The sequence below is a fragment of the Pholcus phalangioides genome, unplaced genomic scaffold, assembly GCF_987345545.1.
Source record: "Pholcus phalangioides strain wild (caught in Gottingen) unplaced genomic scaffold, Ppha-v1.0 ptg000007l_1, whole genome shotgun sequence".
In the NCBI taxonomy this organism is placed as follows: domain Eukaryota; kingdom Metazoa; phylum Arthropoda; class Arachnida; order Araneae; family Pholcidae; genus Pholcus; species Pholcus phalangioides.
Genome location: NW_028301600.1, coordinates 26,744,985 through 26,768,173, shown reverse-complemented (window position 1 = coordinate 26,768,173; position 23,189 = coordinate 26,744,985). Strand labels below are relative to the sequence as shown.

Here is a 23,189-nt window from a genome sequence, read left to right as displayed (position 1 = left end):
CTGCTCATCTTCTGTATTGGCCAGCTTTGGCTTCAGCAAACTTACAATTCCAGAAATTGGCACAATGAAGGTTATTTTCACGACACTCTTAGGCCACCTAATAAAAATTTAGAGCAGTTTTTAATGTGATCCCACATAAGGAATAGAATGACCATTATGAATTTTTCATAGATTGATTTTTATTCAGAAAAGGCTAATTTGAATAAGCAAACAAACCTCTGTAAATATTTCACATCCCATATTTGTTAATAGCACAGTCCTACCAGAACCTGGACACACTATGCACAGGAAAGGTATACTACCTCACATTAAATACCGTAACATGGAAAATTTGCTGCATTATGAAGTTTTAGGGTTTGTACAAAAAAAAATTATGAATATTAATTTCTTAAAAATCAACATGAAAACTTATGTATTGAGATGGGAGGGGGAATAGGAGAATCTTCCTGCTTATCATAGTCAACAATATAGGGTGTAACTGCCAGAATTTGAATTTTCCAGATGCTCTCAAATTTCATCTAATTTTGAGCATTATTTGATGGTATAGCATTTCTTTGTGTGGTTATATATAATGTTCAATACATGTGCTAACTTATTTATCCAAGTTGGAATTGTTTTCACACGGTGTTATAATGCCAATAAATACATCATCCTGTATTTCATATCATAATAAAAATGTGAGTTCTAATCCTTTACATCAGACCTAGTTTGGTGCTTCCTGGTCTGAAAAGAAACAAGCAGCTCTATTACGTTGATGTCTACAACACACACATTGTAATTATTAATTTAAATAAAACTACAACTAACACAAATTTTCATATGAAACTGAAATTCACTTACATTTTGATGAAACAAAATAAATAATAAAAATAATAGCTTTTCACAAGTTATGTCAAAGGTACAAAAAATTAATAAGAAAAAGTTTCACGCAATTTAATCTTCATGCTCTTTCCATTTTTCACTTTTTTGACTAGATAACAATCAGGATCATTCTGTATGCATGGAATATTAAATATAATCCAGATCATTTTCGTCCCTTGTAAAAAAAATTTATATATATATATATATATATATATATATATATATATAGAAGAGAGAGGGTCCACTTTTTTTATGAACAAAGAATTCCTTGAAGTTCTTATTTCTCATCTTGTATCACAAATGTGTCAACAGGGCCGTCCCACGCATAAGGCAACAAGGTAGCCACCAGTAGCCTACACAAAATTGAGTTTTTTTTTTTTTTTTTTGGGAGGGGGGGAAGCAAAAAAAATTTTCCCAGAAAATTTGAGTTACCAACCTTCAAACAGCATTTAAATTAACAGAAATTGATAAAAATAGCATATAAAAGGTAATTTTAGGTATTTTAATTTTTTAAATAAAAAATATTTAAAAAAAATAAAACTTTTGGTTGGCTGGGGGAAGAGGCACAAGCTCCCTATGCCCCGCGCATATGCTTCTGGTGGCTGCCTCTGAGAAATGTATTCGATAGACGGCATTTTGATTGGTTCTAGATGCCATTAAGTAAAATTTGTATTTATGGGCTGAAAAATTTATGACAATTTCTGAAGTTCAGTAAGCAAAATTTTAGTAATAAATTTCACTTTGGATGTTAGTGGAATGAAGTTATTTAATTCAATAAGTTTTTTTTCCAAATTTTAATCAGAAAGAATTAAAACTTGCTAGTGGCTTAATGAATATACAATTATACATTGAAATGTATCATTCCACCTCCTGCACTCGGGCTTGAGTCCTGTACATATGGGACGAATGACAAATTTTCAGCCCCCCTAAATGTTTTCTTCCTGTTGGTACCTCTGCGTTACTGTATAATATCTGCTGAATTTTTGTATTACTTAGATTTTTGAGTAACTTTTTAAAACCTGGAACCTTGAGTTGACTATGAGATAAGTACCTCAGTGCAGTTGTAGTATGATATTTCCTCTCCTTTTTTTTTTCATATCAGGGTTGTCCTTACAAGACACCAGGTCGTGTGTTAATGATCATAGACCCTCCCCCAATGTGAATATATACTGCACTGCATGGGCAGTGGAACCTGGGGGCTGAAGCTATTTCAAGCACCCCAAAAACTCATGAATATACAGACATGCCAACATTGGCTTAAAGCTTGTCAGTAGTGCTGAATGCGCTGTCATCGGAGTACCCCCTCCTAGGACAACATAATCATATTACAATAAAAAATAACTCAAAAATTTAATTTTTTAAATTTTAATTGAAAGTTCATTAAATACAGCACCTCACTAGCACTGGAACTTAGAAGGCTCAGACCACATGAGCCTCCCCATCTCCTGAAGCAACTTTTTGAAGTCTCAGAGTCCCTTGATAATTCATGAATATTCAATGCAATCCCAACCTGCATATACGAACGTCATGCAACCCTAGACCCAGTTCCCCATTCCTGCTTTCTTTGTATCAGAGCTTACAGCACCTATGATGAAACATTCTTTCTGACACAAGTTCTGCGAGCTCGACCATGCACTATGCAAATCAAGCTGGGTCCAGACCTGCCAAGAAAAACCTGTCCACTCCATCTTGAACCACTCAAAAACCTGTTTTTAACCCACAGCATGGGGGCGGTTTTAACGGAAAACAAGTTTTTACACATTTGGACATCAAGTAGAACAGTGAGTTTAGACGAAGATTTATAGATTGCCTTCCGCGCACAGACAAAACAGATTGGCTCCAAAACTGTTTGTTCGTGTTCCAAGACCATCGTCCGTTTGAGTTAGTTCTCAATGTTTCCCCAATAGCATCAGGAGAATTGATAAAACTGGATCTAAGTCAAGTTTTGAATGAAAAGAATGAACATCAAAAGGATTGAGAATTGCAAGGAACCCATGAACGAAAACCAGGGTTGGCAAATTTTTGATGCATGGCAGTTTGACGGTTTAAACCAGTTTCCTAAACTTTTCATTCCATCACCCCCTTCTTCAGAAATTTTTTTTCTCAACACCTCCAATTCAAGTGAACCCACAGGATCCTATGTTAAATCCATAGCTTCTATCGAACCATTCCATCTCCCACCAGGTGGGATGATATTGCCCACTTTGTGAAACACTACTTTAAACCATGGTTTAAATGTCACATCAAAAACCATAAATATTGCTTTTCAGTATAAAAATTCCCATTGGAAATATACATGTTAATTGCATGCAATGTTTAAGGTGACTATGTTATACAAAGAACAGATTACTTAATATGATTAAAATAATTTTCCACTCTACACAAATTTGGACAATGTTTTTTTTCTGTAAAATATAAATTTAAATAGAGCATAGCTGAAGGAAAAACTATGGAATGATTTGATATTCTTCAATTCAAGATTGTTTACTATATATATGTGTGTATAAACATCAGCTGTACTCTTTATAACATAGGTGTACAAAAAGATCTTTTATGTAATATGTGATGTTGATTTCTGTTTATATTAAATTATCTAGATAATCACCAATACTTAAAACAATACCCTTGTTGTGCATATATGATGTATAAGAAACTCCTATAACTTACTGTACAAGAAAGAATGACTTACTGTGACTATGATATGGTATATTTACTAGCATTCATTATGCAATGGTTTTATAATAGAAGCTGTATTTAAACAAGCAAAACAAATGTGTTGGGTATCAAATCCTGCCAGCTCTGCCTTGATTGAAAATACTCTTTAAAACTCTGGATTTAAACAACCCGAGCTAAGAAATGTTTAGGTAAAATTAAGTTTAATAATAACAGACGCTGTGTGAGAATTTTTAAATGGAATAAAATTTTAGGAAGATCAGAAAATTTAAAATATCAAAATAGATATTTTTCTCGGTAATTATAAAATTTAAAATATAAAACACTTTAAACTACATAAAAGTGTTTTGTTATTTAACATATCTATCGGGTTAAAAAAAAATATTTGAAAGCATCAACAGTAAGTTTGACTTTTTGATACAGTTTGTTCCTGAAGTCAAAAACCTAATCCTGGTCATATTTTGAATAAACTGCTCCATTTCAATAGTAAATCGAACACAGGTAATCAGCACTTTAGATAAAATGGACCATAAAATTACATATCACCTGTTCTAGACTGTTGAAAAATTCAAAATTGGAAATTATTTTGTTTTAATTATTGTAATATGCCAAAAAAGTAAGTTTTTCATCATGTTATATACCTATTGTGTTCAAAACATTACCCAAAAGCATTCATTCAAGTTTTTGATGTTTGTCATGTTAAAAATCCAATACTGACGGAAACGTTATCATACTCAGTGAGTCGGCACTTTTCATGACAGTGCTGGAGGGGGGGATGTGATTTTTCCTGCCAGCTTTTTGTTCATATACAGTTGCATGCTCCTCCTATGGCAACTACAGCTTGAAGGGGAAAAAATCATGTATTTAACCTCCAGCGCTGACTAGTGATATACAATGACATTTCCAGTCATGGGTTCTTATGCAATTCTAAATCCTTTTGATGTTCTCTACCTCCCCTTAAAGTTTGTATCTCTATTTATGGGATACCCCCACTTATGCACCTCGTATAAGAGAACCTACAAGACCAACCCGTTCCTCTTCCTCTTCTTAACCACCAAGCCTCGCACTTTCAGTGCTTGACCCTTGCACGCTGAAACTCATTACTGATCTGGTGAGATTAAGTTTCAGTTCTGAATATGGGCTGACCATATAACCCATATTTTACAGGACAAATTAAATTTTTTTTATTAGCACTTTCAAAAATATTTCTTTTGATTTTATCAAATTCATCTAAAAAAAAAGTAATTCAGTAACTTAAATTTCTTAGGAAGGCACCATCTTACACACTGTACTGATATAGGCAGATCTAAAAATACTGTGGTCTTATCTGAGGTTGTAGAAAGGGCGATACAAATAATACTCTCCTCAGAGCAGCAAAATGTCTAGAACTGATCCTATTTGCAAACCACAAAATATAAAGAGGCATATAACTCTGCTGGAATGTATAAAATTTACTGTAGTAGTGGAAAAGTTTACACAAACACAATAAAAAGATCAGACCTGGTCAAAGTGACAGCCTATCAACTAACACCTAAATACAACAAAAATTTTGAATATAAAAAAATTACCTTTATTTATGTCAGACTTTTTCAATGAAACTTAATACAGGGTGGGCAAAAAGTCAAACTTTAAAAATGAATAACAGGAAAAATAACCGAAATAAAAAATGGTTTGCAGGGTTAGCATCACTAGGTCACAGCAATGTTTTTAAAACAGAAAAAAAAGAAAAACTCAAAAAAACAGCTGATAGGCTCATACACAAGTCAAAAAAAAGATACGCAAATAACGAACAGAATGCCTCCAAATCGTTTATTACAGCAGTATGTGTTCCACATGACTGAACTAGTCACCATTACAGGGGATAACACATTGCAGGCGAGTCACAAATCCAGCAACATTTTGTTTTTGTGGAAGAGATGCGCTTTCTATCTTCACATTTATGCAAGATGAAGCAACTAGTCACACTGCTATTCTGGCCAAGGCATTCCTGATACAGACGTTTGAAGAAAACAAAATCATTAGCAGGTGTTGCCGGTTCCCATGGCCTCCTCGGTCTCCAGATTTGACACAGACAGACTTCTGGTTATAGGGATATTTGAAATCCTGGGTGTATCGATCTGGTCCATTCAATCTGTCGGAACTGAAAGAAGCAATCTGCCAAGGGGTGCCATGTATACATCCAGACCTGCTGCGCTCTGCTGTTGCTAGATTTGTGACTTGCCTGAAATGTGTTATTCCCTGTGGTGGTCATGTGGAACACATACTGCTGTAATACAAGATTGGAGGCATTCTGTCGTTATTTGAGCATCTTTTCTTTGACCTGTGTACCTCAGCGCAACCTATCCGATGTTTTCAATGTTTTTCTTGTCTTAAAAAAATTCCATTGACCTAGCGATGCTAACCCTGCCAACAGTTTTTTCAGTTATTTTTCTGGTTTTTATGAATTTTTAAAGTTTCTATGGACTTTTTGCCCACCCTTTAGAACACATACCGTCAGTCACTAAAGTCTACATACACCTCTGAAAATGGTACATCTGAAGGAATCATACATTTTGGGGTTAACCTATTATTTTCAGAACTTCGTGTATCAAAAGTGTAACAAAATTTTATTACTGTAAATGACAAATATGAAATAAATTCGCAAGAATATGCAAATTTCATAGACAACCATGTCACAAAAATCTACATACAGCAAGCACATTTCTGTTGCGTGAAGTGAAATTGTTGTAGTATTTGAGAGGCAAGAAGAAATACTGCTTCAAACACGGAAAAGCAACTCTGTACTTGTACTAGGCTCATATTGCCTTTGTTCTGATGTTGAAATGGCTCCATGGAGAGAGATTTCTGTTGAAATAAGAAATGTGGTGATTAAGTTGCGAACAGAAGGAAAATCTTATGGCGAGATTTCAAAAATTATTGGAAAAAGCCGTTCCAGTGTCCAAACCATTGTCAGAAATTACGAATCAGCCGGAAATGTGTTTAATAAACCATCGAGATGTACGATCGATTGTTAATAAAGTCAAGTCGAATCCGAAATTATCCGCTCCCAAATTGATGCAGCATATTGCATCAACGACCAACAACACTGTGCATCCTGAAACTGTCAGACGAATTCTCCGATCGAAAGGATTTCATGGATGAGTTCCAAGACGAAAACCTCTGATCTCCACCATAAATCAGAAGGAAAGGCTCGATTTTGCTAAACAGTATCATCAAAAGGATGGATTTTTGGAAAAGTGTCTTAATTACAGATGAAAGCAAATATAATATTTTCGGTAGTGACAGTCACGGAAAAATTTGGAGAAGGAAAACTGAGGAAATGAAACCTGAAAATCTGACTCCAACAGTCCAGCATGGTGGAGGCAGTGTGATGGTTTGGGGATGCATGTCAGCGTCTGGAGTAGGGAAATTAGTATTCATTGAAGGTAAGATGAACCGTCTCCGATACTGCAAGATAATTTGCAAGCATCTTTCGACAAATTAGGTCTCGGAAGCCAATGGATCTTCCAACAGGATAATGATCCAAAGCATACTGCAAAGATTGTGAAGGAATGGCTCCTTTACAAGGTACCTAGACAGCTTCATTCACCTCACTTGAATCCCATTGAACACTTATGGGATGAACTCAAGAGAAGAGTTCGCAAGTATAGTGTTACCAACAAAGCATGTTTGAAACAGACATTGTTGAAAGAGTGGTCCAAAATCACAGTGGATATAACAGAAAACCTAGTTCAGTCCATGAGCAGGAGGTTGGATGCCGTTATTGAATCGAATGAAGGTCCTACAAAATATTAATTTTCAATTCAAATGCAAAAGTCGTGCATATTAATAAACTTTTCACCCATGTATGTAGACTTTTGTGACATGCTATTTTCACTCAAATTGGTTTTTTTAAATAAATATCAATTTGATGTTATTCATTTCTATCAAAAACATGTTTGAATTGCTCAATGTTCGAATAAAAATAGGGTGAAATCTTGATTCTTTTTTTTTTCTTCAATAATGCTATTTTTAAGGGTGTATGTAGACTTTTGTGACTGACTGTATAAGCCTCCTTTGCATGTGCAGGGGTGGGAAGTGACAAAGTCCATTTCGGAGCAGCAAAATATAGGATTGGGAGCAGATATTTATAAGAGCAGTGAAATTAACAATATTTTCGTTAACCCTCACCCCTTTTCAAAATAAAACAACTGCACTGTCTTTTGTTATCAAACATCTTTTCATCATTTTGTTTTCTGTGTTTCAGGCTTTTGACACCTTGTTGAAAAAGCGGCTGTCATAAAACTTTTTGCACCAGTCTATTTAAGATGATTTTTGCTTACTGAGGGCACTATTTGGTGTCTGGAACAGCCGCCCTTCAAATGGGGTAAAAATTCTCTCTCCTAGTCTTTATATAGATATTATAAATTTTCTATATGAAGTTTTCAATTTTTTTATAGTCAGAAAGAAATTGTTGCAAAATGGGAGAGAATTTCGGAAGAGTCAACACGATGGTTGGCAATTCAGCACTCATTGTTTGGCGAGATTGGCAATCTGACACTCATTGTTAGGCGAGATTGGCAATCTGACACTCATTGTTTGGCGAGATTGGCGATCTGACACTCATTGTTTGGCTAGATTGGCGATCTTACTCATTATTTGGCAATTTAACACTCATTATTCTGCAACATTGGCGATTTAATGGCCTTATTAATTTTGCCTTATTCGGCAAAGTTTCTAAATTAGCAATCGTAATTCGGCTGACATGCTCTTTTTACTCCTGGAATGAAATTTTTTTCACAAAACATCAGGATTTGATGCAATGACTCTACAATAATTTCTGCTGCTTCCAGTGGCGACTTTTTTTTAAAAACGGAAACTGGGGATGAACTATCTCTGCGTCCTTAGCCGAAAAAAAGTAGTTAAGCCCCGATTTGTCCTTAGATGGCCAGTAGTTCGACTTTTCGGTACTATCTCTAAGCTAAGGACTTTTTTTTAGTAGTTACTTAGGACCGCTGCTAAGGACTGCCTAGCACCAGTCCTAAAGCAGCAAGAAAAGTAGTTCACGGCGGCCATCTTGGAAAAGAGGAAATTTCGTCTCTGGCCGCGAGTTCTCGCTGTGATATTTAGTGATGAAATATGCTGTTTTTTTTTCGAATTAAACAATTTTTTACGATAATAATGACAGACATAACTTAGATTATATCTTCGATGTCATCAAAGTTGAAGTAATTCATCGTTATATCCTGCAAAACCAGATGTTGACATCGGCGATCGAAGCCACGACGAAGTGCTAGCATGTTCATTACTGAGGTAAGAATTATTTTATTGCTATCGAACTATATAAGAAGAGTGTTTAGAAATATTCTTAATATTTTTTTGCTCGGTAAATGCGTTATTTAAAAATATAAATGGGCAATGTCACGCAATCAATAGGGCAGTGGATCCCACTTGGTAATGCTGAAAAATATCAAATAGCCCATGTATACTTTGGATTGTATTGAAAATATTTACATGGCAAATGAAACATAAATCTGCAATTACGATAATATCAGATTGAAATTTTACATTCTATGTTTTCTGCCGTATTATTTTTTTTCAATGAAAAATTATGTCTAAATAAATTGAGCATGTGTGTAAATAAATAATTTGAATATTGTTGGCACAATAAAAATTGTGCTTGGATGACTATGCTATGAATAATCGCCTATAAATAAGGAAATTGAAAATTTGTGTTTTAGATCAACCTCCCTTCAATGCACAAAGTAACTAATAAGCTACAATTCATTGATAATAAATTACAGCACCTAAATGACAAAAAATTTAATTATTTTTTTGTGATGAGTAATGGTGAAATTGAAATAAAGCATGGTAAAAATTGGCAGTAATGTTAAATATTAATTTTTGTAAAACTTGTGCACTAAAGGATTAAAATATAGATTTGATATTTTGAACTGTTCAAATGAACAATATTGTAATACTTAGTGGAAGTTAAATTTTGAGAAAAAATCATGTGCCACTTCCTGAAAAATTGCACTCTGTAACTCGCTCTGAGATGAGGAATATTTAATAAGGAATCATTATATTGTTTTGTTGATATGAAAAATGAAATTCGTACAATGGAACTAAAAAACAAAGTTGGAATTTCAGGCACAGTTTTTTATTGAGGTATATACATTATAACTAGAGGAAGCAGATTAGTGTTCGAAACGTATTACTACTTCAGTATTTTGGTTATGACCTTGCTGTGTGTGTTCAAATTTAATTTTTTGTCAAAAATTGTTTTTGTTTTTTTGTGTATGGGTAAACACAGAAAACAAATTTCCATGTCGAATATTTAAGAACTTTAAAATATAACATTTTGAGATGTTATGGAAGTGAAACTTTTAACAAGCATTTATTTTTTAACAATGTTGTTAGTAAACAGCTGAGAGATTATATATATATATTAGTGTATATACATTTGTGAGACTTTTCTAACTCCGAAAAATTTTGTTTCCCAGGAACTTGGCTGTAGGTAGCTACGAAGTTATGTGAAGGTTTTCAAGGTTACCAAACAAATCTCCCAGAGCAAACAAAGGTAATTTTAATTCTTTGTATTTGACTTTGAGCAACAGTTTCCATTATTATTTTCATGTAAAATGAAATATTTCCATGCATGATTTAATGACATAAATTTTAACAATCATCATTTTCACTGATTTCATTTGTATCAACAACCCTAGTGGAACAAATACAGTCGAACCCGATTTAACACCACCATCCCACCCACAGAATTTTGACGTTGTATCAGATCATAATCATAATAGCGTTTTGGAGAGGCTGTATTACATAAATTCACATGTTTATTAAGAAATGTTGTATTTCAGTGTCTTATTTATATTGCACCATGAATAAAATAACCTATTTATACACATTCAATTTTAAGTTGAGAAAATTCATAAAAATTGTAAACTGTACAATCACTTGAATATTTCTCAATATAAAACTCAACAGAAACATACTTCCCTCTGAAATTATTGTAATTTCAGCGACACATTTTATATGTGCAAAAACAAAATAAGCAAGGGGGAAAGGTGGCATTGTTTTTAGTCCATACCATATTGGTTTCTCTCGAGAAATATCTTGCTATGAGTAATTATCTTTATAATAATTTTTTCATATACTATTGAAAGAACAACTGTTTTTGACATAATTGAATTGAGGAAATTAAGATAGACGATTTCTTAATGGCTACCTATACCACTCAAAATTTGACCAGTGCAAGTAAAAACATGTACTGTTGAAAAACTTGTCTTCGCTATATAAATGAGAGGGAGGACATTAAAAAAAAAACTTTTAGAAGCTTTACTAACTGAAAAGCAATCTTAATTCTTTGAAAAACGTGTTATATTTACTGATGAGCAAATTTTGTGAATGGAAATATTAAAACAATATACTTGACGACAAATAATATCATACTTTTTAACTAGTGAGACCATACAACACTGCAAAATTTCTATGTTAATTTAAATAGGGGTTCCCCGATCCACAAGAGGTTGCTAAGGATGTGTTTTAGAGCAAAGCTGAAAGAGTAGAGTGAAAATATATAGTAAGCTTCGCGCCAATAGGTTTTTGCACTTCATCTGTCTGACCAAAATTTTAGGGTAGAAACATGGCTCGAAAAGTTGAAAAAGGCGCGGGCTAAATTTTTTGGCAGCCAAGCATATTTTTAGAAGAAATAATCCGAAGTAAAAAAAAATTATATTCAACTTTTTCAGCACTTAGTGATGATCTTCACATGTTGGAAGATTCAGACATAAACTCCAAATATTTTATGATCTGCATAGAAAATTTTAGGTGTCAGTATGAATTTTTTTTTGCAATGTTGGCTCTTAAGATTTGCCAAGCCCTAGGTAAATACATCTAGACATGAACATGTGCATCTATGTGGAACGCCAGGCCTCCCTTGCAAAACACAGTTTATACATTTTGGATCCTACTGTGATAGAATGGTGGCGAGTCGACTCAATGTCAACTAAGTGCTATTGTGCACGAATTATCTCTACTTATACAACTAAAGACTGTGTTATAATTTGAAATAAAATATACAGTACATTTAAATATTGATAAGCATAATAAAGGTGTTTTTTTCTTCCTCTTTCTAATTTCAGGTAAATCAACATTTGAAGATGCAAATGAAAATTAATGAATCTCAAAAAATTATATTCTCGAAAGATGCGATTTCTAAGAAAAGTACAACCAATAAATTGTGATTATGATAACTCTCTATGAACATATGTTTGAAATAAAATGTTTTTGTATGACAAATCATATGTGCAAGTTGTTATTTAATTCATGTTTCTATTAATCAATTTCAATCAATCATCTTCTAATCAACTCAAATGAAATATATTGTCAAAATGAAAGTTATCAGGTGAAATTGTTTGTTGGAAGCTAAATATGAAACAGATAAATTGATGAAAGATCTTTAATATTGACGTATATATATTTTAAATATTGAAGTATAAACTTCCATTAACAGGTAAGTGCTCATTCATAGAAAATCGTGTTCTGATATTTTTTAATACCGAGGAGAAACCTATAGTTTAAAATATAGAACTATAATACGCAGCAAGGCAGTTAATTCTTTTAATTATAAATTATCAATAATTTAATATTTTAGTTGCTCCGAAAATAATTTGCAATTCATTGTTTCAATGAATTTAAAAGGAATAAAAATGGATAATAAAAAATCATTTTTAACAAATTGGTCTTAAAAAAAAGTGGCATTCAATATTAAAAATAGTATTCAGCTGGGGCCTCGAGTAGGGCCCCCGAGGCGAATAGGGGGCCCAAAAATCTACAATTATTTTGCATAATAACCCTTTCAAGAAAAGCCCCCCCCCCCAAAAAAAAAGGGAAAGTCTGCCCGGAAAGGCACACTATGACCATAGGCTCAACTAGTGCCGGTAACCTTAATTTAAAATTTAGCATTTTGTTGTAAGAATTTTCTTTTTTTCAAATTTGGATTTCATCAGTATGCGACCCGCTTATATGCAGCAGGGGTCCCAGATACTCGATTTTTCAAGTATCCAAAAGTGGGATCCATGAGCTCGGACAAGAAAAATACCGAATCTTATTCTAAAAAAAGTCGCAAGATGAAAAATGCAACGTCTCATACGTTTACAAAATAATTAAACTAGCTGGCGATGTTCGAGTAAAAAAAATTGCAAAGCACGGGTGACAAAAATGTGTGGCGAGTCCCTCGGAAAAAAAAGTTTGTTTACAATCAGGTGTAAACATGAAATCGCTGCCACCACCCTCTGCGGAAAAACGATTGTTAAATAATTAGTAGTAGTTGTAGGCTTCAAACGGCATCCCGATTGGTTGGCGATCTGTTACTCTCGAAACCAAAAATTTTCTCTCCCTCTAACTACTGTTTCACGTCACGTGACCTTAAGGACTGGTAGTTCATAGTACCTCTTAACTACTAGTAGTTGACGTGGTCCTTAGCTGCAGTCCTCCGACCGGTAGTTCATTAGGACTAGTAGTTACTAAGGACTGCAGAGATAGTTCACCCCCTGACTCGCATTTGCGCTTTAAAGCTGAAAGACCATTGCAAACCATCTTCAGTTGCACGATCACGGATATTATTGGGGTTTCGCGATGGAAAGCCCGATGATAGGCTGATAGTTTAAATAAGGCGATAGTTGAAGTACAGTGGAATAAAACACTATCTTTTTGGAAAAAATTGTTTCGCGGCAAGCAAGAACAAAAATTTTTTGACCTCCTTTCCGAAATTCCGGGCATACTGAAGCAAAATTTGCTATTTGGCACAGAAAAATATGAAAATACCCTATTGGAGCAGGATGGCACAAGATGTTAATTTTGGCGCAGTGCAGCGCAATTGGCACAGAGTTCCCACCATTGCATGTGTAAGATTAAGGTTGAATGGGGATTGGTTTGGTGAATATAAACTTGCTTGGAAACTTTCACTAGGAGGGAAATAAGATGGAAGATTTAAACCATCTTTGATGGATTTATGTGAACAGGTATTATAATGACGTGTATCATTGTAATCATAATTAATAATATCTTGCCCTTCCCTATCTGGACCGTTGAGCCACAGCTCCCACAAGAATCGAAACTCAAACTTTAAGAAACTTTCTCTCAAATTTCTTTTTTTGGGTAGACTTGGAATTTCACCCTTCTTACTCAGTTAAACAGGAAGACATACTATTTTTCAATAGAATTAAGAAAAATTAATATTACCTCCATTATCATTTTGTGTACGCTGAACTCCCGATGCCAACTGCTCTCGAAGCTGTTCAATAAATTGGGGATTTGATGCCTGCATCTGCTGAGCCAATCGTAAACCCCTATAATAAAAATGTAAGAAATATCAGAATTCATACCAATCTTTTCAATAAACAGGGGAAGCTTTGCAATACTGAGAATTTACACATAACATACGTTTTGGTTGGTGCAGGTAAATATCTGACTGATACAGCTTATAAAAAAAGTCAAAAATATGAAATTCATTAAAATTTGATTATTGTAAGGAAATGCTTTTTAAATAGCAAAAGAAGAAACCATAATTCAATAAGTACTGTATTTACTCACTGCTTGCCCTCTTCGATGAAACAAATACTGTTGTGAACAAAAACCCAGGCATTTAGGATGACTATAGTTTTTATTAAATATTAAGACAATTTAGAATTAAATGGGAAGGGTATAAATGATTTTCTAAGGAGTGAAATAATTAAGAAAATGATCAAAACACAAATAATAAGCCTCATACCTTGTCCTTCCCCACTTAGTCCATCAAGCCAAAGCTCCTACAATTAAGAATCAAAACTCAAACTCCCCACCTTCACTTCATTGGTTCAAAAAACTACTTCAAAATATATTTTCTCAAATTTCTTTTTTGGGAAGACACTGAATGCCCCCTTTAACTTTAAGGTCTATCACCATGGGCAATTTACTACCTAGTGAGTTGTGCTGGAAGTATAAGTGTGTGTACTTAACAGTCCAAGTGCATATCTAGTGTTGTGGTTGATTTTTCAGTGCTGCCATATATACTTCAGAAGTAAAGTGTGATGATTGAATATTTGTTGGCCTGTTGCTCTCTGTGGCGAGACTTTTTTTTCAATGGGGAGATTGACTCACATTAGCACCTGTCAGGAGCCGATATCTCTGGGATATAAAAGTTATCAAGATAAAATACAGAAAAAGGTGTTAAGAAGGGTAATTTAAGACAGAGAAGACATGTTATAGCTGAAAATCTAAAGCACAGACGGCTTGTGGAAAAAACACCTATTCGAATTCTGGGAAGAAGTTGGAAGTAAAGATCTGAGAAGAACAAGTAGTTTAAGCTGGCAGAGGAATGCAACTTAAAAAGGCAAGTAAACTGGTAAAGGTTAGCAAAGATGGAAGGCCAATTTGAAGAACAGAAAAAATGTGTTGGAAGATGGCTATAGCAAGGGGGGTTCTCAAACTGTGCACCCCGGGCCCTGGTGAGCCATCAACCTTAAATAGGATGCTGAGGCGAAGCAGCCCTGACAAAGGTTCTTCAGAGATTCTTCAGGGTTCATACAAAATTTTCAAAATGAAAAGCAAGGAGTTTTTAAGGACTTTTTAAGGAGTTTCAAGCTGTTTTTAAGGAGTCATGGCAAACTTCATAACTTACAAGTTTTACAGCAAAAAAAGGGGCGGGGCACATATGCAAATTTATTTTTAATTTGCAAACAAACTTTCCCTCTTCTCAAAAATATAGATGTAGAAGTGGTTCAAAAATTACAAGTTTTGATTTGTTACTCAGCATCATAAGAATTCATAAAATAATCAATCCACATACATGCTTTCTGTTGTCACCAAAGCATTCTAAAACCTTCAAGTATTAGTCAAAAATATAACTCATAACAGCATCACATAAATTATAAAAATTCTAAAAGTGATATTCATTCCCCCTCCAATTATTCAAAATAAAAACCACAGCCGACAAACATTTTTCTTACAAAATTATTTATATTTGCAGCAACTCTAGGCACGCACGCACACACACACTTCCAGCACAACTTCCTAGATAGTAAATTACCCATAGATGGTAATAGACCTGAGTTGTGCTTGGTTTGAAAGAAAGAAAGAGTGAGTGATTTCCCCCCCGGAAATCACTCACTCAAACAATCTGGGAATGTGCTGCGGGCCGCTCAATTGAAGTATGAATTTGCCACAAGCCACTTGAGGCAGGCCACATTTAGGCCATGTGTTGAGCACATGTATGCTTTAAAATAAGGGGCTGTTCAAGCATTACGTCAGCAAATTTTCAGCAATTTTTAACTCACCCCTCTTGTCAGAAAAAGTCAGCAAAACTCTCACCCTCCCCGTCAGCGCTCTGCCCCCTTCCTCCTAACGCTTATTGGTGGAATCTGAATCTGAATTGGGGGGCTTCCCCCCAGATGATCAAAAATTTATTTCTTCAATCCACAAAATATTTTTTAAAAGAATTGTAAAAATATCTTTTACAATTTCGAAACAAATATCTTTATATGTTATTATAATATATTTTTGTTAATTTCAATGCTATTTGAAGGCTAAGAACCCGAAATTGCTCAAGAAATTCATTGCGACCCTACCTCTCTAAGCCCTTGGTAACCCTTGACCCGCGGTAAACATTCAACCTGTGCGGACCAAATGTGGCCCTGGCGTTATGATGTGGCCTGTCCCTAAATCTATTTTTGTAACAATGAACCAAGTGACACATTTACAGATCGCTTAAGTGACTCGTGGCACAATTCCAGACCATTTAAGCGATCTGTGGCACATTAAGCGATCCCTTGAATGACATGTGACAAAGTTTTAGAGTATTGGTCCTGCCCCCAATGCGGTTCTACATCACTCAAGTTATCCGCAGCACATTCCCAGATTACTTAAGTGATCTGCGGCATAATCACGGATCACTTATATGACGTGTGGCACAGCTCCAGAGCATTTGGATCCGCTAAGTATTTGAAGATCACTAGAGTGACTCTGCAGGGGACTCAATAGGGAGAATGTTAGTTCAGGTGCCCACAAACTAGTGAAAAGTTTTACTCGTTTTTCGCGCACCGAGTAAGACGCCATTAAGAATACTTCATATTTTTTTATAAAGGGTGGTTGATGACGTAAGAATCATCCACCCCCCCCCCTCCACGTCATCAAGTCAGCAAATCGAAAATCCCCCATCCATGCTGACGTAACACTTGAATGACCCCTAACATAAAGATACCCGAAAGTTATTTTCTGATGGTTAAAAAAAGTGGGTTCAGCTATAGCGGCTGATCGGCTCGTCCTTCCCCCCCCCTCCTGTAAAACCAGACGTGGCACGGGCTGTCACTTTTAAAAGCCGGGTTTTCGATGGCGCGCAACATGAATCAACCAGCGCGACACGCAGTCAATATGAAAAGCAGTACGACTGTTTTCCTACAGAGCACAATACGGCTCACTACAGCCCTTTACGTCGGGCGTGATTGGCAGACTGCTTCTGGAAGAGTTAAGCGTCGTGTGCCGCGCGTTTCACAGCAATCTTCCCTTCATTTTCGTGTTGTGTCTCTTCTCTTTAAACCGGAGTATGCAGCCGATAGAGTATATAACGCCAGGGTCATATACTATATAGCCGTTCTGAGCCGATGCGCCACGCTTGGAAAACGCAAATGCGTAACGTCATTATGTAACTCATTTCTGCCGACACGAAATGATCCAGGTAGGTTCACGTGGCGCAAAAAGCCTACTCCTAGGAAAACCTGGCTTCAGGGATGAACGCTCGTTACGGGATCCCAGGAGAGATAAACCCATTGTCTCACATAGAATCTCTTGTGTGTGGATAGAGCCTGTTCCTCTTTTTTTTTGCCTTTTTATTTACGGCAACCAATCTGCGAAACAGATTCGCTTTCCCCACTGGACTTCAGTTTTTAGGCGCGGCGGCGAAAAGATACGCTTGTCGTCGTCCCTTACTACAGTGGAACTGAATTTTTTTTCCTTTCTTCTTTTTCAATGTAATGTGAATAAAACACGTCCAAAAAACTGCGGAAAGCAGTGACATTTTGCGGTTTCTCGGAATTTTCGTAGTGAGTTATTGTAGTTTCGTAGTGAGTAAGCAAATGGGAAGGAGGGATAAAATAGGAATAGTAGGAGAGAATTGCAGAGTAAAAAAAAGACGATTGCGGCGAAAGTAGGAAAATAGTAGGAAAAATAAGAAAGCTGCGAGGTTAGCACTCAGTATACTGCGTAATATAGGAGGTTCGAGACATTGTTTCGCCGCATAAAGTAAAAACTTAAAAAAACTTTCTCACCACTGGGCATGGGGGAATTTTGGGCTACTGGTTCAGCGGAGTGATGTCGTTCTACAGACAATCGATTTCCAACGCTGACCAGTTCACGACATAGGCAGGAAAACACGTCAAAACTCTCGATTCGGTAAAAAATCACATTTTTAAAAGCAAAAGCGTATAATCGTATTAATTTACTAAATACGACAAAATCGTAACGGTTGGCAGGTATGCACAACCATTGGATGTTTTAATCCCATCCCCTGCTTTCACATTTCCTATTACAAAAGGAGAGAGCGTTTTTTTTTCTCTTTTCTTCCTCTTTACATTCGGGGGAAGCTTCCTCTTATTTTTCTAGGCAATGCTATTCATCACCATGGGGAATGCCTATTCTAAGAAAGATCATCCCTTCAGAGAAAAAAAAAAGGACCTTTTCAGGCGTGGCTGCAAAAAGTAAGGAGTTATAAGGGCCCTTCCAGAGGGAAATGAAAAGTTAGGAGTTTTTAAGGAGTTAGTAAGGATGTGCGAACCCTGTTCTTTGTAAAACTGCTCTCAGAAGCCACGGATATGCATTAAGGAAAGGGGGTGCTGCGGGTGGAAAATTTGAGAACCCCTGCGCTCTAATTATTTAATTAATTTCAATATTATTAACAACCTCATTAATGAGAAACTCCTTGCAACACCACAACCTAGAATTGTCCCTTACCAATCGATAAATATGGATATCCCGAAGATTGAGATAGCGTAGAGGTACCTTAGTGTGGTTCCCAACTTCAAGGCCCGAATGTGAGCCGATCAACCATTTAAAAAGTCTCGCCACAGAGAGCAACTGACCTACAAACAGTATAAATGTATGTAATTCAATAATAAAACATCATTCACTTCTGAAATATAGATGGCAGCACTGAAAAAAATCAAACACTACATATGCACTCAGACTGTTAGGCATACCGTCCGGCACAACTCACTAGGTAGTAAATTGCCCATAGATGGCGATAGACCTGAGTTGTGCTCAGTTTGAAAGTTTACATTCTGCATGTTGCCAATATGTCAAAGTTTCGTAAGTATTTTATTTTGTATAAATATGCAAATGAGATATTATTTGTTAAAAGATTTATGATAATTTCAGTACCGTCCATTCACAGACATGATTCGTTCTCTGATAGCTGATGAGATGAAGGGTTTCCTCCATATTGTGACGATCTGTGATCCGAGATCGCGCAACGATCCTAGATTGTACGTCTCCCGAGGAGCGACATAATCTTCCTCACGTAGACATACATTTTTTTGCTATGTCACTGCACTAGTGTGGAGAGAATTTCTTCCTAGTATGGAAATAAGCCTAGATGGCGCTTGGAGCACTTTAACTCAAATAAGAAGGTGTAGTTCCTTCTTACTCGCATCTTTTTTGATTTGTTAACGCGTGAGCACTGCTGGTGTGCTAAGAGTTCTCCATCTTTGGAATCATCTGCCAAGCTATTGCCAAGAAATAATTGAGTAAACTTCCCCCTTCACTGAGGGTCACCTCCACCAGAAGTTGCCTATGCCGAGTTGTCAGATACTCTTCTCGATCTGCTACGCTGGACTAACCTACCATTCTTGAATGCTCTTGCTTTGTCATCAGATGGACTAAATCCAATATCGGGAGCCTACGCATCCATTGCCACCAACTGGAACCTATGGACTCATCGCCGCCAATCATTCATTGCCACCGACTGGAACCTACAGATTCGTCGCCGCCAGTCATTCATTGCCACCGACTGGAACCTACAGATTTGTCGCTGCCAGTCATTCATTGCCACCGACTGGAACCTACGGACTCATCGCCGATCATTCTTCCCTGCCAACTGGATTCTACGATCTTGGTACCGATCATTCATTGCTGCCTATAGGGCCTTACAACCTTGTCACTGATCTTCACCGCTGCCTATCAGACGCTACAACCTCGTCACCACCGACCAGACCTAGAGACTCACTGTCAACTACCCGTCTTCTCCACGGAGTGGATCCCTCTCACTCATCTCCATCGACCAGACCCTACAGACTTGTTACTACTTGTCGTCAAGAGGACTGTTTGTGGACTTACCTTGACCCCTTTGAAATCTCCGACTCGTGAAGATGATTAACTTTTCAGTTCAGAATTCTTTGTTGTTAGGAAACTTAATAAATTATTTGTTCATTGTCAATGTGTCTTTGCCTGGTCACTTGCAGATATGCATACAAAAACCCTTAATGCAATGAAAACGTTGCAACATATATCAGCAGTGTGCTAGGTATCGACACACATTCACACGCTTGAGTTATATATTCAATTATGTAGAGGTTCATTGCCGAGTTGTCCGGCCTGGCTCTGTGCGAAGGGTTCTTCTTTCATTGTCATGAGTTGACAAAACAGTTTCCAGTTGTGATGCTGCAGGAGTAACTTCGCTTCTCCTCTCGTTGGATGTCTCTCTACCCGTTTCAGTGGTCTGCATGTGAAACCAAGAGGGGACGCTCTCTTGTTGGTGATGGAATATTGCTGACAGACTTCTGGACGTGCTTACGTCCATCCTGGTACAGATTTAATGTTGTTAATAAATAATATTAGTGGAAAAAATTGTCTTTCATTGTTGTCATTCGCAAATAGATTTCAATGTTGGGAAACATTAAAGCAAACTGGGAATATACTATTAAATAAATATAGTACACCCTTCCTAAACCTATGCTGGTTTTCTAACACCTTATTCTCGTCTATCCATTTCACAAATTGCCTTTTGATGATAATTTCCAGAATTTGAGACTGAGCACGTCAAGCTCACTGGATAATTTGACATGGTTTCTCTACCACCTTTTTTAAATATCGGAACTACATTAGTAAGCTTCCAAACCCCTGCGACAATACCCTCAGCAACACTAATTCTGTAAATCTGCAACTGGCTCCAACAGTTCATTAGCATATTCTTTAAAGACCGTAGGATAAATATGATCCAGTCCTGGTGATCTGCTTGCACATAAATTTTTTAGAAGTTTTAGGATTTCCACATCTTCCACCTGAATATCACTGAGGGCTCTATCACCCCATGACACACGTGTACTTTGGATATCTTTATTAAAAACGGACGTTAAAAGCATTACACATGCCTACACTGCTCTCTACCCCAGATCCTTCTATTGAGGGGGGCCAAATGCCCCTTACATCCATTGTTTACATACTGGAAAAACTGCTTTTAAGTCAGCGCCACTTTTAACTGCCAGTCTAGATTCAACTTTCTTTTCACTTTCCCTAATCACTGTCTTCAACGCCCTTCTTTTTCTCAGTACATATCAACAGTTTCCAGATTCTACTTTTATACTTTGTGAATGCCATTTTCTTTTCAAGATTAAGCACTTGCTTCGTGAACAAGAGTGGGTGCAACATTCATTTTACAAACAAAGGGTAATGCCATGCAAAACAGAGGATAGTTTCGCCTCAAATTCTTCCCACTAACAGGGCTCAGCAGGGATCATGGAGTGAAAATAGTGACTCCAAAATGTTAAAGTGACCAAAATATTTTTAGAAAGACCAAATGGGGACAATGAATTTTGATTATTATCAAATTGAATGAATTGAAATTGAATTTAGTTTTTACTAAACTTTGCATTTCAATGGAACATATCGAAATTGCTTTTTTTTACATAATAGTGTGAAATAATTAAAGCTAGTTAGCATTCTGCTAACCAGAAAAGTTTTGAACTTATGAAATTCATCAACAACTATGTGTGAGAGAATAACTACATTACATCGTAGCCATGCCTTTCTACGCTTTTCTAAGTTTTTCAAAACTTTTTGAAACAAATAAAATAAAGGATCAATTTTAAAATAAGATGAAAATGAAAGAACGAGTGAGCACGAGGAGAAATAAGAAAGAAAGGTAGTAGAGGGGAAAAAATTCTTTGTTGTAAGTACGCCTTTTATGCTAGTTTTTTTCTGACCAGCTTTTCCATAAAATGACGACTTTTTAACCAAGGAGCTTTCTTTCCAAGCGCCTTGAAATCAAGTTGCGCTGACGTCACATGGTATGCTTCCAGGAAGATAAGATACCTTCATATATAGGGGTTCCTTGTATATAGAGGTTCTACGGGAAGGGAGCTAACGATCATAGTTCAATGAAGAGAGGGAGAAAATTAACAACCTTGAACTGGTAAAGTTCCTCCTTGAAGAGAAAAAAAAAAAAACAGACAGCAGAAAAGCGTGTGAGACCGAGGTTTTTTGCTAAAAAAAAATGGAAAAAGTGACCTGAGCCTGAAAATATGTAATAAAAGTGAGCAGTTTCTAAAAAAGTGAGTTTTAGTGAAAAAAGTGATTTGTGCCGAGCCCTGCACTAACCAACTGATTCCAACCAGTCTGAGAACTCTTGCTAACCTCTCTCAAAAGATCAAAGCTGGTTCTTCAAAAACAAGGAACCATTCTTCTGTTATCTGCTTTACTCATAGAAAAGTTAAAGAAAACTATTGACACGATCATCATAGAAGAAAACTCACCCCTCCCCCCACCAAAACATGTTCAACAACATCCTTGGAACTAGTGAGAACCAAATCTGAAATAGAAGCGCCCCTGATGGCTTGATACAAAACATTAAGTACCAACTTGGGAAAGTCTTTCTCATATTGATCTCAAGCCAATAAGTTCTCCCAATCAATTGATACACACGTAACTGAAATCTTCTAATATGACAACCTTGTTATGCTTATACATGTAGAGAATTACCTCATGAAGTTTTTTTAAGATGTAGTTCGGACCCTTATTCAGTGGATTATAACACACTCCTACCATAAACTTATGACACTTTCTGTTTTCAAGCTCAACCCATGTAGTTTCATTATACCTAGTCTATATATAATATCCTCGAGCCTACACACAAACATGATCTCACGTAAATCAAGATCTCACCTCCTTTTCAGCCAGATCTATTTTTGAAAAATTTATTGTCCCTGTGATGCGCAAGAAGAATTCATCCCCATCATTTTCCCACGATTCTGTAATGGCTAACATCCAGGCCCTCCACAGCTATCATAGTTTCTAAAAAAATCTATTACCCAAGCTCCTACCATTTATTAGCACACATTTGAATTTGCCCTGATTTACTGTCAATCGAGAAGTCATCCAAGTAAGGTTGTCAGTCCAAGAGAGTTGTAGCAAAATTTCAGAGGAAGAGTCTGAGTAGATGAAAGATGACTCTTAAGAAAACATGGTTGTTTGATTTAAGACGTGTATCTTATGCTGTTAAGGTATATTCACTCACATCCATTAAGGCTCATCACTGTCTTGTACTAGTTTGAAAAAAAAATATATATATTCTTCTCCACTACACTTATTAGCAGTAGAGGGAAGGAGGATTATTTTTTCGAACTGACACAAGCCGGAGACCA

General features: G+C 36.2%; 1 protein-coding gene across 3 annotated transcripts in view; it reads right to left on the bottom strand.

Annotated features, from left to right (window-relative positions):
- Nucleotides 1-579: 579 nt before the first annotated feature.
- The window catches only part of LOC149085120 (small glutamine-rich tetratricopeptide repeat-containing protein alpha-like), an 89,056-nt gene continuing 66,446 nt past the window's right edge, over nucleotides 580-23,189 (bottom strand). For all 3 annotated transcript variants that reach the window (XM_089232931.1, XM_089232933.1, XM_089232932.1), the window contains 2 exons: nucleotides 13,768-13,874; nucleotides 580-723 (listed from right to left, as the gene is read on the bottom strand). In XM_089232931.1, coding sequence (XP_089089057.1) covers nucleotides 704-723; nucleotides 13,768-13,874 — 127 coding nt within the window. In that variant the 3' untranslated portion in view covers nucleotides 580-703. The remainder of the gene's footprint in view (nucleotides 724-13,767; nucleotides 13,875-23,189) is intronic.